The sequence below is a fragment of the Punctularia strigosozonata genome, assembly GCF_000264995.1.
Source record: "Punctularia strigosozonata HHB-11173 SS5 unplaced genomic scaffold PUNSTscaffold_13, whole genome shotgun sequence".
Taxonomy (NCBI): Eukaryota; Fungi; Basidiomycota; class Agaricomycetes; order Corticiales; family Punctulariaceae; genus Punctularia; species Punctularia strigosozonata.
Window position 1 is genome coordinate 733,163 of NW_006767445.1, and position 16,016 is coordinate 749,178.

General features: G+C 52.5%; 3 protein-coding genes across 3 annotated transcripts; 1 reads left to right on the forward strand and 2 right to left on the reverse strand.

Annotated features, from left to right (window-relative positions):
• Positions 1-6,537: 6,537 nt before the first annotated feature.
• Positions 6,538-6,723, reverse strand: PUNSTDRAFT_74407 (uncharacterized protein; the record flags this gene model as incomplete). The annotated part of the gene is made up of 1 exon (XM_007387300.1): positions 6,538-6,723. One exon carries the CDS (start codon positions 6,721-6,723, stop codon positions 6,538-6,540), a length of 186 nt encoding a protein of 61 aa, XP_007387362.1.
• Positions 6,724-8,023: 1,300 nt separating this feature from the next.
• Positions 8,024-8,299, reverse strand: PUNSTDRAFT_40549 (uncharacterized protein; the record flags this gene model as incomplete). The annotated part of the gene is made up of 1 exon (XM_007387301.1): positions 8,024-8,299. A coding segment is annotated over one exon (276 nt), but the record flags the coding sequence as incomplete, so codon positions are not given.
• Positions 8,300-14,634: 6,335 nt separating this feature from the next.
• PUNSTDRAFT_21472 (DNA breaking-rejoining enzyme) lies at positions 14,635-15,528 on the forward strand (the record flags this gene model as incomplete). Its single annotated transcript, XM_007387302.1, has 1 exon — positions 14,635-15,528. A coding segment is annotated over one exon (894 nt), but the record flags the coding sequence as incomplete, so codon positions are not given.
• Between the last annotated feature and the right edge of the window lie 488 nt (positions 15,529-16,016).

Sequence of the window (16,016 nt, forward strand, 5' to 3'; positions counted from 1 at the left end):
CGTGCATGGTCTCTGCTGAATACACTTTGGCTCTCGCACTCAACTGTGCTAGTAAGGCAACAAGACACGGTGTGTATAGTAACTATAGACTACATAGTATACTGTACATATGTGCTTTACCCATGCTCTTGCTGTACTGCCATAGTCATGACCTGTACTTCACTCAGGTACTTTAATCACTTCAGATAGAATATCTCAGATACCTGATTGTATCATAGTGTGTCAGTGGGCTGCTATAACTACCCACTAAGCCCTGCATATTATACAATAACTGTGATGAGAAGAGAAGGACAATTTATTTTCGCATTTTTCATTTCTAAATATGGACTTATCATTTTCCTTTCCCACCTTTCCTTTTCCAAAGTCACGTGGCAGCAGTACAGCATCATTGACACTGCCCTGCACTGCTCTGCACTGCCCTGCACTGCCCTGCACTGCCTTGCACAGCCCTGCACAGCCACCGGAGTTTATTCCGCTTACTCATGAACAATGACTCGTTATTCCTTCTAACTCCTTGATTCATAATCCTGACCCACCTAAGTGGGTCAGCCTTACTCATCCTTGTGCCCTGCATGTGATTCTCTTGTACTATTCTTGGACCATGGATTTGTGTATATAAGACCCCTGTAGCTCGCCCTAAGTCCCCATCTCGACCTCTTGTGTCTTGGGGACTTAGGTGAGTAACCGTCTCTGTATTAGATACTATGCTAACTTGTGTCTTGGGGACTTAGTGTGTGACCTTGAGTCCATTAGGTGTCCATTGCGTCGCTGTCGACCTCGTGTCCAGTGACCTTGAGTCGAGCCCAGCTCCTCTTTATCCACGTATACTCTTGCCTATAGTAAGTGTCGACAACGCTGCCTTTCCCTCCAACTCTACCCAGTTGCTTGGACATTCCGACTGTCTAAGTGATTGGTAACCCCAATGGGCGTTCCCCTGCACATCGCTCGTCACAATAACAACCATTACTACCCTGTGTTTACAGCTGGTGCAGTACTGCAGTCAATCAGCTGCAAGTAGTGCCATATATGGGCACAGTTCTGTAAATCTATACCAAAGGGCATAACTCTCAATTTCTAAGCTGTATATGATAGAGTGGGTATAGGGATATAACGCTCTCAGAACCAGGGTTACCAAGTTTCATTCGTCTATTAGAAAATAGTAATAGTTTCTAGGAGGCAATATGAATGCCAGGATGACACAGGTTTTCTGGCTGTTGTAGTGATCATGAGTTCTCACAGATAAGACAGTATATATATAGTGCTCAATACATTCTATGAATGCAATAGAAATAATTCTATGAAAGCTGACACATGCAGCATAACACCAATAGGTGTATGAGCATCCCCTAGCAGCAAAGACTTATATCATTGCAGCATGGAATATATGTACATATTTGACCACAGTATAACTGAGTATAGAGAGCATGTGTTTTGTGCATATACTAATCACTTCTCATATTCTACTTGACAGTGTGCAATATCAGCAGAAATACGAAAGGACGGGTTATGCACATGACCCTGTTTCCATACTTTTGGTGGGAGTGAGTACATAGTCTCTGAAAGCCTAGATTGCTTCTTCCTGCTCTTCTGATGCTGTACTATTCAGCCTGTCTGTCACGGGTCAATGATCGCCGACCATTGCCTACTATCCCCGACTGTCCTCCAACGTCTCCTCTGCTCTTTGCCGCTCATTTTCCCACAGATCTCTGATGGATCTCCAGCGGACTTTTCGTATCTTTGACTCTCATATGTTCCCTTTGTTTTTCCTTGCTTATTCTCGCACTGTATTCTTTTTCCTTGTGCTCTGTCTCCTTGGCACCAATCCCCTTTGTGTTCCATATGTACTTTAGACCTTCTTCCCTGTTCCCTTTGTCTTCCTGATAATAGATTCATCTCTGACTTTTCCATTGTTCTGCTTAGTACTTATACCAGCTTGTCTGTACGATATTGCTCAGTTCCAATATTGACTAGGCTTTCCCCTTTGCTCCTAAGCGGACATCAAGTGTGTAGCGACCCTTCGGGTCAAGTCCGCCTCTGCCCCGCTTTGCTCCAACTTTGCTCTGACTTTGCTCTGACGTCAGCATACCACTCTTCTCGATATTGTCTCTGAATCACATCCATCCGACTCTGTGTTGTGGTCTGGGCAGTACGCCCTTGCTTGTTGGACTTAGGTCCACTCGTCCCAGACCTGTTCAGCTTTGGTATTGTTCATCTCCACTTTTCCTGCACATTGGACTTCCGCATTTCCGATATTTTTGCCCTGCAGTTTTGTCCCTGACACTGTCTCCTATGCACTTGGAGCAACATGTTTGAAGCGACACATTGTGAGCAACATATTCAGAGTAACATAAATAAAGTGACACATCAGGAGCAACATACTCAGAGTCACATATTCAGAGAAACCTGCTTGGAGCAATGCAGATCCCACAACACCCATATATCACAATTCCCTCCCATGCACCTTACCACTTGGTGGGTGTCAGTGATTAACTCTGTGCAGTGTTATCATCGGTGAAATACTATCCACCTAAAAAAATTCCCAGACTTTGGCAGCATGCCCTGCATTTGAGTCCCTACATTACAATTATGTATGTAAGTAGTATTTCCACAGATACAATTGATTCCCATGGTGATAAGAAAGCTTGATACTGGAATCACAACGGATTATCGATTCTGGAATGCTATAATGAATACCAAAAAGCAACATAATATTGATTGCCCTGGTTGGATCACTTGCATCCTATCCATAATTACAGTGCTTTGGTAGACAATCTTGAGCAGTCTGCGGTCCTTCAGTTGTGTGCAGCAGGCACACAGGAGTGCCACTGTAAGGTGTGGGTGAAGCTGAGGCTTGGGTGCAGGCTGGGTGCGAGCACCACGGCTCACCCATCTGACCTACTCAGTCGGCCCTCCCAGTATGCAGACTGGTCATCTGATGCAATGTTCATCTACAATTGTGGACCAGTTCTAGCAGAAACTGCCTGTTGCAATTAAAGGAACTACAAAAAACGAGTACAAAGGGTGTGGTGGATGGGATGAAAGAAAGGTGGGAGGCTGATCCTCCTTGCCAGCCCTCAAGTGCAGAGGCAAGGAGCCAGCGAAGAGACCTCTGCCGCCCAATAATTGGCACTGCCACACATGATTTTTGCTCTGGTGCGCCCACTAGAGTGCAGAGATCCCTAACACTGTGTCATTCCGACACAATGACATATGGGATGGGTCCATGTCCAAGATGGGATCACAGGGAGGGGCACATGGAGGAAGCTATATGTAAGGCATACAATGTTGAAACATTATATGTATAAACATAGCTAACAAGGGGAGAAGAGTGTGATTTGCAATAATAATTACAGGACACTGTAATGCGCAGTCCCAGCTAGGCCAAAACCAAAGGAGAAAGGTAAAAAAAAGGGGGTGCCAGGAAGTGAGGCAGTTCAGAGGCGGCCGAGTAGATGGATGTTTTATTTTCTTTTGAGTTGGGTGGACGCTATACAAAAACGGTGATGGCAAAGCTAAGGCGAGCTTGGTACAAGCGGGGACAAACCTCCCTCCCTCTATCTACGTACACGGCAAGTACTTGTAGGGGGGGCCAAGCAGAATCAGGAGTTGTCGGATCATCGCAGAGAATATTGTCAAATATTTGTTGTCGGAGCCGAAGAGGTAGTGATGCAGAGGGCGAGTGATAAGCTTGGCCTGGCAGGTGGTTGACGCCAGGCCAGGTACCTCACCAACAAGACACGAGATAAAAACTTTGGGAGCCCAATGACAGAACAACAATTGTGTCCGGCCACTGCAGCTACCTAAGGTTCTGGGTCCCTTCGACTTAATGTGCTCACGCGGTTGTCAGGATGGCCCAGTCTCGGCCAAGTGGCTTGGTGGTGGGGAGAGGAAAGCAACGGCGAATGGTGTGGTGACTGCCAGCACAACATTGAGTGCCCAATCATGTGATCCATGAAATCTTGATGAGGACGGTCGGTTATTGAGGACTTGGACGTGTTCCGAGCGTGTACGAGATATATGCACTACAACACATATATACATGCATTATGGAAGCATCCATATGCCAGTGCCTATGGATCATGGGACTGAACACATGACACCCCCCTCATAGGTGCAAAAAAAAGGGAACTAAATACCCCTAAGAGGTCATGACTTTGAGGGTGACTGAGGTGCCTTATGACCTAATGTACTTATGATGCCTCTGTAGTCATATATTAGGTACTACATGCATAACTCAGTCTTTTCCCTTATACTTTGACTGAGGAATCGTGAGGATCATATATTAGGGAATTATCGCTCTTGCCTTCAGATCCAGAAGTTCATCACCTAATGTATCTTCCGTGATGCACTCCGCTTCATGGTTGCTGCCAATGGTCCGCCAGATTGTCTGGCGCCAAAAAAAATGACATTACGGCGGCAGATGATTGTGGGTCATCCACTGCTCTGCAACCTCGCATCCATATCCATAACAGATGATTCCCATGAATATCCGGATGCGTGAACCCGGGTCTCGGGTCGACTTGAACAGGTCAGATGTGGATGCTCATCCAGGTCGCTGCACCCCGTGCTAGGCCCTAGGCCGGATACTGGTGCACTGCAAATGACCCTGATCAGCATGAGGTCGGATACACGTGCACTGAAAGTTACCATATATGGATGTGGCCTGTGCACTGAAAAACGGCCTGTATCAGGTGGTTTTGTATCCGACCTCCCATTCTACTTTCTAGGGTCCTACCACGCCCAGAGTATTGCATCACCAACTAAGTTGGGATTTGTTTCTGCACGGGAATCTCTTGTTATCATCAAGATTTTGATCCAAACTTAGTTTGCATTGTATTCTGCGCTTATGGTATACATGGTCGCAAAATGACAATCGTTATTCGAAGAGCAAACACAGCGTAACATTTTAAATTCAAGCCTAATTGGGATGCAGATTTATACTTAAAGAATCAAAACCTATTTTGGCACGGTTAGCGCGTAAAGTTTAAGCCTGAACTGGATGCAAATCTGTACTTAAAATGACGGTTAAGGTACCAATCGGCCCGGTACTTGAAGTCCAAAGGCAGCCCGCACTCAATTCTTGTTCACGGTGCATGGACTGCACGGAGTTGGACTGATGAAGGAACGATCACGGGGGTCTCCGTACCGTGCAGGTCCTGTGTTCGCTGTCGGTCACGGTGCGGTCGAAGCTCGTACTCCGTACTAGTATACAGTAGAATGTTCACGGAACTATGGTATATACTATTGCAAATGAAAATTTTAGCAACTCAACGTCGTGCACAGGATGCAATGTTACTGACCAAAGATGTCCGCAGGTCACCACCAGCCGAACCAATCAATACTGTGGAGAGTCCGAGTTAGCATGATAATATCGCGCAACAAGCTGCACGTACTCGAGGGAGCTGGAGGACAACAACTGTGTCCTCCGAAACTTGGTATTTGGCAAACTGACACGACACCGAGTTCACTTCGACGAGCTCGAGTTCCTCTTCTTGGTCCATAGACCAGAGCTTTGCCGGAAAATCTGACCATCGACTAAAAGGATCGTAGGTATCGGCAGTCAGGGGCTTGAACCTCCGAACGGCAAAGGAGATCAACGTCTTGGATGCAAAGATGTGCTCGATTGACCCCGGCACAAGAGGCGCTTTTGGGTCGCCGCCAGGATGGAACTGTCAGGGCACGGCTCCCACACTTGCCTCATGTCTCATTGTTCTTCTTTCTGCTTCCGCTTCTGTCCCATTTTGTTCATTTCCCCTAATACTTCCGTCTCCCTATTCGGCCATGCTCTCCCGCACCCTCCTGGGCTTCCCGCGCCCTCCTTTTGGCATCTCTCCTATTTCTTTCCATCGCTTTGTGTCGGGCGCCCGAGGACCCTCCCCTTCTCTCATTGGACCATCTTTCGTTGCGCTGATGGATTATTCATCCACTATATAGTCGCCTGTCACACCAGGGAGCAACCCAGACTTGTTCTCTCAGTTGCCTCCCTGCCTTGTGCGACAGGTATGTGTACTTTTCCTCATATCTTCGTATATATACTCAGTTGCCTCCCTGCCTTGTGCAACAGCATCTCCACCGCCGTCCCGGGGGATCCGTGCCGCTCCTAGGAGCTCCAGCGCGTACTCTGACAGGAACGCTACCTGGCTATTGCCACAATGAGTCCTGGAGCAGGCATATATGGTGCCGTGCACGCGAAGATGTGCTCGTTGGAAAATAAGTCTCTGGCCTTGCGGTATGAGGTGCTGCAGATCGTCAGGAACCGGAACTTGTTTTTGTGGCACAATCTCTTCTTCACGAGTGAATCGCTCTTCGTACAACCCCGGGTGATCATCGGGCCGTGCAGTGTAGAGTCGTCGGAACAAGTCCTGGCAGTCGCAAAGAGCAGGAGGAGACGCAGACTGGCGTAGCCAGTGCTTGAAATTACCACCTGCGACAAAGGCACGGTGGACTGTGCCTTCGAGGAAACCTAGACGAGATTGTAGTGAGCTGAAGTCACGACAATGCGTGGAGGAGCTCACCTAGGCGGTGGTTATGAGGAGTTCACTGGAGGCAACCAATCAGTCGCTCGAATGGAAAGCACCACCATGAATGTACAGGTCCGAACAGGAGAAGGAAATCATAAATATGGAATGCCATGTGGTGATTAGATCTGGGGAGGATGTCTGGATAGAGTGTAGATAAGTTTTGAACGTAGTCGGCAATGTACTTGCGATAGGCAATTGCCATAGCTTCGCTGGTGACACATCGACATGCAACAGACAGTGCACAGACAAGCAACATGGTGTGGTCAAGGAACGATGCGAGCGGGTGAGGACCGGTGGGTGTAACCTCACCCCACGTCATGATGAGCGTAAGCGGAAGGTAGATGCGGAAAAGTGTCCGCCATTCATCGGCCTTCACACTGCTGGCAGAAGCTGAACCGAAGTTAGGGGGCACAGATTCAACCCAAGACGGCTGCGTGGTCTTCTTAATGACATGACAAAGCTTCTTCACAACCCCAGGGTACGATGTGTTGGTGCGTGGTGCAGAGGACGTCTATGGGTGCTCCAGACGCTGAAGAACGATATAAGTTAGTATGCATCGGTGGTCAATATATCAAATGTCATACCCATTTCACAAGCGCCTGCGCGAGCTCATTCCTCTGGTATTTGGCTTTGTTTTGCCGATAGCTGCCTTTGACGATAGTGAGGTCGAGGTCATCCACGGCAACAAAAATCAGCGCCCGCAGCGGCCACTTCGTAAGCCATTTCTCCAGTGCTTGCGGCGACCGGCGGTTCTGAGCAGGACTTTCCACTCGAGAATCAAAGGTTTCGTCCCCTTTGTCTTCGTCATTGGACTCATCGTCATCCGTGAGTTCCGCAAAGAGTTCGCGATGTATTTGTTCAACGTGCTTGACACCTTCAGTCGTTCATGGCAAGTTACCCTGCACATCTTTGGCAGGATTTGCTGGGGCGGGATGCGCTGGGGCGGGATGCGCTGGGGCGGGATGCGCTGGGGCAGGATGCGCTGGGGCGGGATGTGCTGGGACGGGGTCTGGAAGTAGGGACTCGTCCTCGACTTTGGGAATCTGGAAATTGAAGTCGAAGGCAGGACGATATGGAACCTTGACGAAGGCTTCACGCTCCGTCAAACGAAGTAACGAGATATAATGGAAGGCAGCCAGACCCTCGAGAAGGCAATGCATACTATCCACGACCAACTGTTGAGTCGGGTCCCAATACGGCAGCCACCAAAGTTCAGACCATCGTACACCGGTTCACTTGAATATAGTTTCCTGTTCCTTCTTCAACGTGGCATCTCTCCATCGCTCTGCATCAACACGCATCTGGGCGACGTCTCGACAGTTCCACTGCTCGTAGTCAACTTGACCCATTTTAGTACGCCGCCACTGCGGCCCATTATGATTCACAGGATGCCAGCAATTGCATACGTTGCAGAACTTCCTGGAGGTGGACGGTGCTAACGCAGCCATTTTCCGAGCGGTGGGTAGATTGCACACGACATTAGCTAGGGCTACTCACATGAGATGACCACTTTTGTAGAGTGCAGTGCGAGACAGGAAAAAGCCATCATGCCAACCAACAAGAAAATCGTCGACGATGAACCGAATGTAATGGTTCAACTCTGTGAGGGTTGGCTCATGAGGACCTGGAACCAGACCAGTGAGATATAGATTCTCGGGGGCGTATCGAATTTCAACAGGGAGATTGAGACATGCCAGTGCGATGATACCAGTGGAGTTTTTGTTGCCATGGAGGTTGGACCCTTCTGCGTTGAAAAAGTCAATGCAAAGGGTGAAGAGCAGACACCCTTCGGATCCTTGAGGACGAAGAAAGAAAAGCTTCCCGTCGGGGCCTTTGAATTTCTTGACAAACCGCGCATCCAGAGGTCCATGAATTGTGCCGAGCATGGAGGAGATACAGCCTGTGCTTGAGTTATAAGCGTTGTCAACAGCTGCCTCCAGCTCGGGGTTGGACAGAAGGCCTGCAAGATAATCACAGAACAGGTGGTGTTGGAATGTCTTGATCGGCTTCCTGCTCACGTCCAGCAAGGTCACGCGACAGTTGGTGCCAGGAACGGGTTGATTATCGCAATGCTGGGGATATTGACCTGATCCATCGGGCGGATATGTCTTGTTGCATTCCGGACAAGCTGCATATGTCAAAAACCACCCGTCCAGCTTGAAGAGGTTCAGAGCGGCACCCATCGTTTGTGGCAGTTCGCGGCCAAGACTGGGTGCAAATGGATCATGAAAACCGCCTGGGAGGAGGGACATCGCAATAGACAGAATCCCAAGGATAAAATCGCCGTCGCGTTGGCTAATACCCATGACGATGTGGCAAACGACGAGTAAGACCAGAAGTACCTGAGAAAAGACAGAGAGTTTATCAACAGGCCGATGGAAGTGATGGCCTGCAAGAGGAGATGAGACCAGGAGGTGGGGATGGCAAAGTGAATCGTACCAGTATCGTAGACGCAGGATGCCACACCCAACTGAACCTCGTCCTTCCATTCTTGAAGTTCACTCAGAAGCGTGGCAAGCCGCTCCTCGAGTCCTCGTTTTCGATCGATGACAGTAGGGATCCGTCGAGTGATGGAGGCGACGTCCATCTTGATTTGCCTCAAACAGTCGTTCAACTTGAGATACAAGTTGAGGGATTTGTCGACCTCCAAGAACTGTTTCCGCTCTTCGTATGAGGATATGTCGATTGCGAGGCGAAGCAAGCAAGCGAGTGCACGATGTGTTAAATTATCAGCCCTACGATTGAAGCGTGATGACCACCCTGCAAACGCTGACAATGCCGCGGTGGACCTTTTGGTAGACTTGATGGACTCGACCGGTGGGACTGAAGCGCTAGACGACCCGGACTCATCCGACATAGGTGCTGCTCCCGACGACCCAGATGACGGACTTGGATCAGATGACGAAGCCGATGACCGGATAACATTGTTCAGCGCGTCCATAATATGAGTGGCGGAAGGGGTAGCGGAAGAAGGCAGGGCTGCGGTCCATGACCACAAAGGATTGGGTTGCACATCCGGATTGATACCATCGTCCGCGATCGTCATGCCAAAGACCTCCTTAGCAATGTCGTCGGCAGAATCGCTGACAGAGGCTGCGTCAACAGGTGGAGGTGGAATATGAGTAGTAGCAGCATCTTGAAGGGCTCAAAGACATTCAGCCCATCTTGATGTGGTAGAGGAGCGAGCGGGCATTGTCAGAGAAACAAATGTCAGATGCTGTAAGTCGGGGTAACCTGTAGACAACACATTTTTGTCAGCCGGAATGAACAGGGGGAAATCAACGGAGACATACCACAACACGGTACAAAAAGGAATCGATCCTATAAGGAAATACCAGTGAGACGTTACAACACCTCATAATCACTCAAGAGACGTCACCACGTCGACAACAGTGATCGCAGGTGAAAAATAGGCCGTTGACGAAGAGCTGGGGCAGTACAAGAACAACAGGATGTCACCACGTCACTGAGAATAACCACCCATATCAGAAGGCCAAACATCGCTGGAGGACAAAGAGCTACTCGAGGCTGGTCGGTCAACGATGGCTAGAAGTGAATAGGGTCCGAGGAGTCTGTAAGCAAGTAGTGTAGAGGGACTGTCATGTCAGCCTACTCACCACTGAAGAGCGTAATGAGATGCGACTGTGTCTGAGAAAGCCAGATGCAGGTGAAGGGGCCAGTCGATCAACAACAACTCAAGAGGGGTGCGCAGATGCCGTGCAATGATACCGACGAGACATCACCACGTCTTAGAAATCAAAGGTCTCAGAGATCACTTGAAGCGATGTCACCACGTCGCTGAGGAAAGCTCGAGACAAGGAAGAGGTGAGTTCAGTGGGGGAGGTATCCAGCATCAAATGTAGCATCCACGCATATATACAGAAAGCCAAGACAAAAAGAGAAGAAGGGCGAAGCACCAGAGAACAAGAATGAGTTCGCAACGTTGACAAGCGGGCGCACCGGAGCGGAGGTCACGTGCGGCGGTGCCGGTTCTTGGGGCGGCGGAGGTCGCCTCGCTGGCTCCTTGCTTCCGCTCCCGAAGGCTATGAGGGGGTCTTCCCCCTGCGTCTTTTGTTTGAAGAAATCCTATCAATCGAGTCTACAATGCCTCCGTGGAACGAGCGAGCCCCGCTGTTCAACAAACGGCTGTCGTCATTACGAAAAGAAGAGCTTCAGAGACTCGCCTCGCACTTAGGCCTCGAAGAGGAAGGCACGGTCGCCGCCCTCAAAGCTCGCGTACGACAGAAACTGCTCAGCGACACCCGATTCTACATGGGCCATCCAGACTACAAGGCCTTATTCACTCGCCAAGACCTCGCAGACCTCATGGACGACACATCAGACACCTCCGGCCCCTCGTTCCGGGGCATAGCGCACGAATCACAAACTCCCGAAGAAGAACAACCCCGAGGGGAGGAGGAGGAAGATAGGGAGCGGGACTCAGAGAATGGCGGAGAGGAGGGTCCCCCTAGCCAGGCGGCCGAGTCAGAGGACGACGAGGCTCGGACTCCCCCCCCATCAGACGACGTCGGTGAGTTACTGCAATATTCGTGGGCGGGAACGTATGCTCCCAACCATTCCCCCACCGGGCCGCCGTGTCGACCATAGGGTTACCGACGTGTCATCCGCCGACTCGCATATGCGACGAGGCCGGCCATAGGGCCGTCATGATCAGACCATATGGTCAGACTCATCAGCCATATGGCTCGAATTCGACTGCGAAGCCATAGGGCAGTAGGCTGACGCTCACTCAGGTGACCCGTCACCGCCGACTCCCCCCACGTCCCCGACGCCTTCCGTAAGGAACGACTTGACACCGGGACGCGCAGTGAGGCGCCAATCGAGTCGCGACTCTCAAGAGCAGCCCAGTACGAACGGGCACCTGTCGGGGAGGCACCACTGGAAACGGGCCAGGGATAGCCCACATTCGAAGCGCCACCGTTTGCATCGCACCTCGCCGGAAAGGAAGAGAAGGCGCAGAGACCCTTCCTTGGGTTCGTCGGACCGAGGAAGGAGAGAGGAGAGAGGAGACGGGAGGGCCCGCCATAGAACGCGTCACGGCCGGTCCTCGTCGCCGTCGAGTAGCCCTTCATCGAATTCAAGGTCTTCTTCGAGATCTTCACTATCGATCAGCTCCGGAAGTCGCCGATCCAGGGGCTCGTCCTCAGAGACGTCGCCTGCTCGCCATCATACGAGAGACGGGCCACGGAGCCGACATAGGTCGCGTAAGGATCGCTCGCGGAAGCATCGTGTGAGGACGAGTAGCCACACGCATCATGTTCGGGAGACGACCAAAGGCCCGCGCCGCCCTCAGCTCATCAGAGGGAAGCAGGCAAAGGCAGACTGCTACGCAATCCCGGATCCAATCCGCAAGAAGTTCCAGGAGGGGTGGACCTCCCATATCCCGCTCAATTACCTGACCGACAAGGCCGTCGCGGAATACGGATGCGGCACGTCCTCCCTCCTCACCGATATGTACGCGGTCGACCCGGTCAAAGGTCTAATCCAGGCCGAAAAGGTCCTCCCATCCGCCGGAGAGCTCAAGCTGACCTTCGGCGAATGGTACCAAGCCTGGAAACACCTACTCCAACTCATCAGGGCTTACTTCCCGAGGGACTACGAACGATGGAGGAAGCACTTCAATCGCATCTGCCGCACGGACGGGGCTACGTCGGAGAACTGGACGCTTTGGCTGGCCTACGACGCAGAGGTCCGCCGCCGATGTCACCTAGAAGGTATCGACCCCGGATCGTTTCACAAGAATATCTGGAAGAAGGTCGAGCCCGCGTATATCAAAACGCAGGTCATGGCCTCGTTGCAGCCCTTTCGGGCCTACAACTCAGCGCAAAGCTCAGGACCCAAACCGGAACAATCGTCCAGATCGGCGATGGGACGACCGCAACCATTCGCGCCCAAGCACATCGACGCAAGGTGCTTCTTTTGCGGAGGCAAAGGCCATAAGGCCTCGACGTGCAAGGCCGACACACTCAGCAACGGCCAACCGGTCATCCTCGTCAGGGGCGAGGACCGCTCCGTCCGAGACGCAAAAGGACGGCAATACTGCTTTTATTTCAACATGGCCGGGGGCTGCTCGAAGAAAGACGCCGGCCCATGTGCAAAAGGAGACCACCGGTGCACCTTGTGCGGCGGCGCAAACCACGGAGCGCAGAGCTGCTCGGTGGTCGTCGCCTGATCCATTCCCAATTGTGACCCCCCTCATCGCGCATCGCTGGGACGAAGCGCTCCGAAATCTAGGGCTACAGGATAGGTTCCCCGACATCGCGTCGGGCATAATAGCAGGATTCGACATGGGCATTCGCTCACATCTAATGGAAACTTACAACCCGCCTAATCATCGCTCCGCGCTGGAGAACGAGGAGGCGATCAACGCTTACGTTACGAAGGAGAAGTCGGCTGGTCGATATTCGGGTCCCTTCTCGAAAGCCGAGCTCGAATCGCGCATAGGGTTCTTCAGGACGTCTCCGCTGGGAGCAGTCCCGAAAGCAGGCTCACACGAGATGCGAATGATTCAGGACTTTTCATTTCCTCGAAACGACCGCACGCATTCATCAGTAAATAGTGAGATCGATACAGACCGTTTCCAATGCGAATGGGGCTCGTTCGCCGAGATGGCCCTCTTGGTCATGGAAGCTCCGCCGAATTCGCAAGTAGCGACATTGGACGTGGACGCGGCCTTCCGCTGCATCCCGATCAGGCCAGACCAACAACGGCACTTCGTCATGCACTGGAGAGACCACTATTGGATCGATCACAACGCGCCATTCGGCCCGGCAAGCTCGCCAGGCGTGTGGGGTCGCGTCGCAGACTGTATGGCGGCAATGTACATGGCCCGGGGAATCGACGCCTTGAAGAAATGGGTGGATGATTTCGCTTTCTTCCGGTTTCCAATCGATGCCGACGCCGGAGGACCACCAAGGTATCGATACGGCCTAACGGAGATTCTGATATGGGCGGAGAACCTCGGCTGGCCATGGAAACCTTCTAAGACGCACGATTTCGCGTCGATCTTCAGATACCTGGGATTCCTATGGGACCTGACGACGAAACGGGTGTCAATCCCCGACGAGAAGAAGGCCAGGTACTTAGTGAAGCTTGAGACATGGGTACCCGGCAGCGCCTTCACGAGGAAGGAAGCCGAACAAGTCCTAGGGACTCTGGTCCACTGCAGTATGGCCATTCCCGACGGCCGTTCACGATTAGTTCACCTTTCGAAGTTCGCCAGCTCGTTCCACCACGCCGCGTCCCCCTTCGCCAAGAGGAAACCGAATCACCACGTCTTCAAAGACCTCGAGTACTGGAGGTCGCACCTGCGGCGACCAGAGTGCGGCAGCTCGCTGCTAGTCCCGACGAACACATCGACCTGCGATCTGTGGGTCGATGCGTCAACCTCGTTCGGCGTCGGAGTCGTGATCGACGAGACCTGGGACGCCTGGACGCTCACGCCGGGCTGGAAATCAGAAGGGCGGGACATCGGATGGGCCGAAATGGTCGCCGTCAAATTCGGCCTGAGATTGGCCATCGCGAAAGGTGTTTCCGACACACGCCTAATCATGAAATCTGACAACCAAGGGGTCATAGGCGCGTTGGAGGCCGGAAAATCGAGGAACACCAAGCAGAACCGCGTACTCCAGAGGATAGTCACACTCATGCGAACGTCGAACGTGTGGGTTATTTCGCAGTATGTCCCCTCGATTCAGAACAGGGCAGACGAACCTTCGAGAGGCATCGCCCCGGTAGGGCTGACTCGCTCAGACATCTCAATCAAGGTCCCGTATTGCATCTCAGGACTTGTGGGCATGGCTACATCATGTAATTAGTTTTTTCGAGATCGTCATGCTCCCCCATACAAAGAATAGAGAGAGACAGAGGCATAAGGGAGACAGAGGGATAGAAGAGTCAGTGGCGGCAACGCGCGCATGCAGGTCTCATGCGAACGTCGACGACACCTCCACTCAGTCGCAACAGAAGTCAAGGCGCTCGCCTAGCCTCTCAGCATCCATCCTCTATCGATCATTTTACACTCCCGCGCTTGAAGTCCAGGTCAGCCAACCTCCACAACCCAAACAGGATCAAGCTCTCGGGCCAGATCGAGGACCAGTTGTCCAGAGCTCTTCACCATGGGTGGGCCCCCTCGACCTTACAAGGCTACAACAGCGCAGTCAATAGGTTCATTCGCTTTTGCAAGAAGGAGAAAATCCACCGACAGTTCTGGCTCCCGGCAGACGAACTGGTATTGTGCGCCCTCGCGGCGTCGAGCGAAGGCCGTCACGCTGGTAGCACGGCGAGAAACGCTCTCGCGGGCCTCAAGGCGTGGCACGTAGCGCAGAACGCGGAGTGGAAAGGGGGCAAGCGCCTGAAGTACGTTTTAAACGGTGTAGAGAACCGTCGCCCGGCCCTCTCTCGCAGACCCCCGCGCCTCCCAGTCACTCGCAACTTACTACGCATCTTAAGGGCCAACCTCGATCTCGCAGACCCAGTGGACATGGCAGTCTTCGCGGCCGTGTGCGTAGCCTTTTGGGGCCAGTGCCATCTGGGGGAACTCCTACCGCCCTCGACAACCCGGGCCGCCTCGAAGAGATCCCCACATCGGGCCAGTCTCACCCCTCCTTCTCCCACCTCACCGTCCTATGTCATTCACCTCCCATCCACCAAGACTCGTTTCAGCCAAGGAGAGGACGTCGTCATCCTTCGGCAGCGAGGTTCCTCGGACCCCATCCGGGCTCTTCGACACCATTTGTTTTGGAACAACCCCGCCGAATCCGATCATCTCTTCGTGTACAAGACCTCATTCGGTACCCGCCCGCTCACCCGAAGATTCTTCATGAAGAAATGCAACGCGGTCTGGATCGAAGCCGGCCTTCCGAGGCTCACGGGCCATTCATTTCGCATTGGAGGAACGACCGAGCTGCTGCTCGCCGGCGTCTCACCCGACATCGTCAAGAAAGCCGGAAGGTGGTCGTCCGACTCCTTCCTCCGATACTGGCGTGTGGTCGAGGGCATCCTGCCCACCCACATGCAACACACAGCCCCAAGCATTGTCCATCGCAAACGGAACAAATCTCGACCGCTTGGTGGGGGTTAGCCGGGCGCTTGCGCCCCGTCTGGGTTACGGTCTGGGCGAGCCGTTGCGCTCGCTCCCGGCCTACACCCAAGCCAAGCTTCACCCGCACACTCCGGTGACTCTCCTAGCACGCTAACCGCTAGAGACTGCAGGACCGCAGTTCGCCCAAGAGCGGGCGCACCGGAGCGGAGGTCACGTGCGGCGGTGCCGGTTCTTGGGGCGGCGGAGGTCGCCTTGCTGGCTCCTTGCTTCCACTCCCGAAGGCTACGAGGGGGTCTTCCCCCTGCGTCTTTTGTTTGTCCCACCCACCGCACCCTGGTCGTAAATTGTTACATTACTAGGAATCACCATACAAGTCCAGACGATAGAATTAGCAATGAGCTGAAGTTGGTCGCGAACGTTTAGTACGCTCC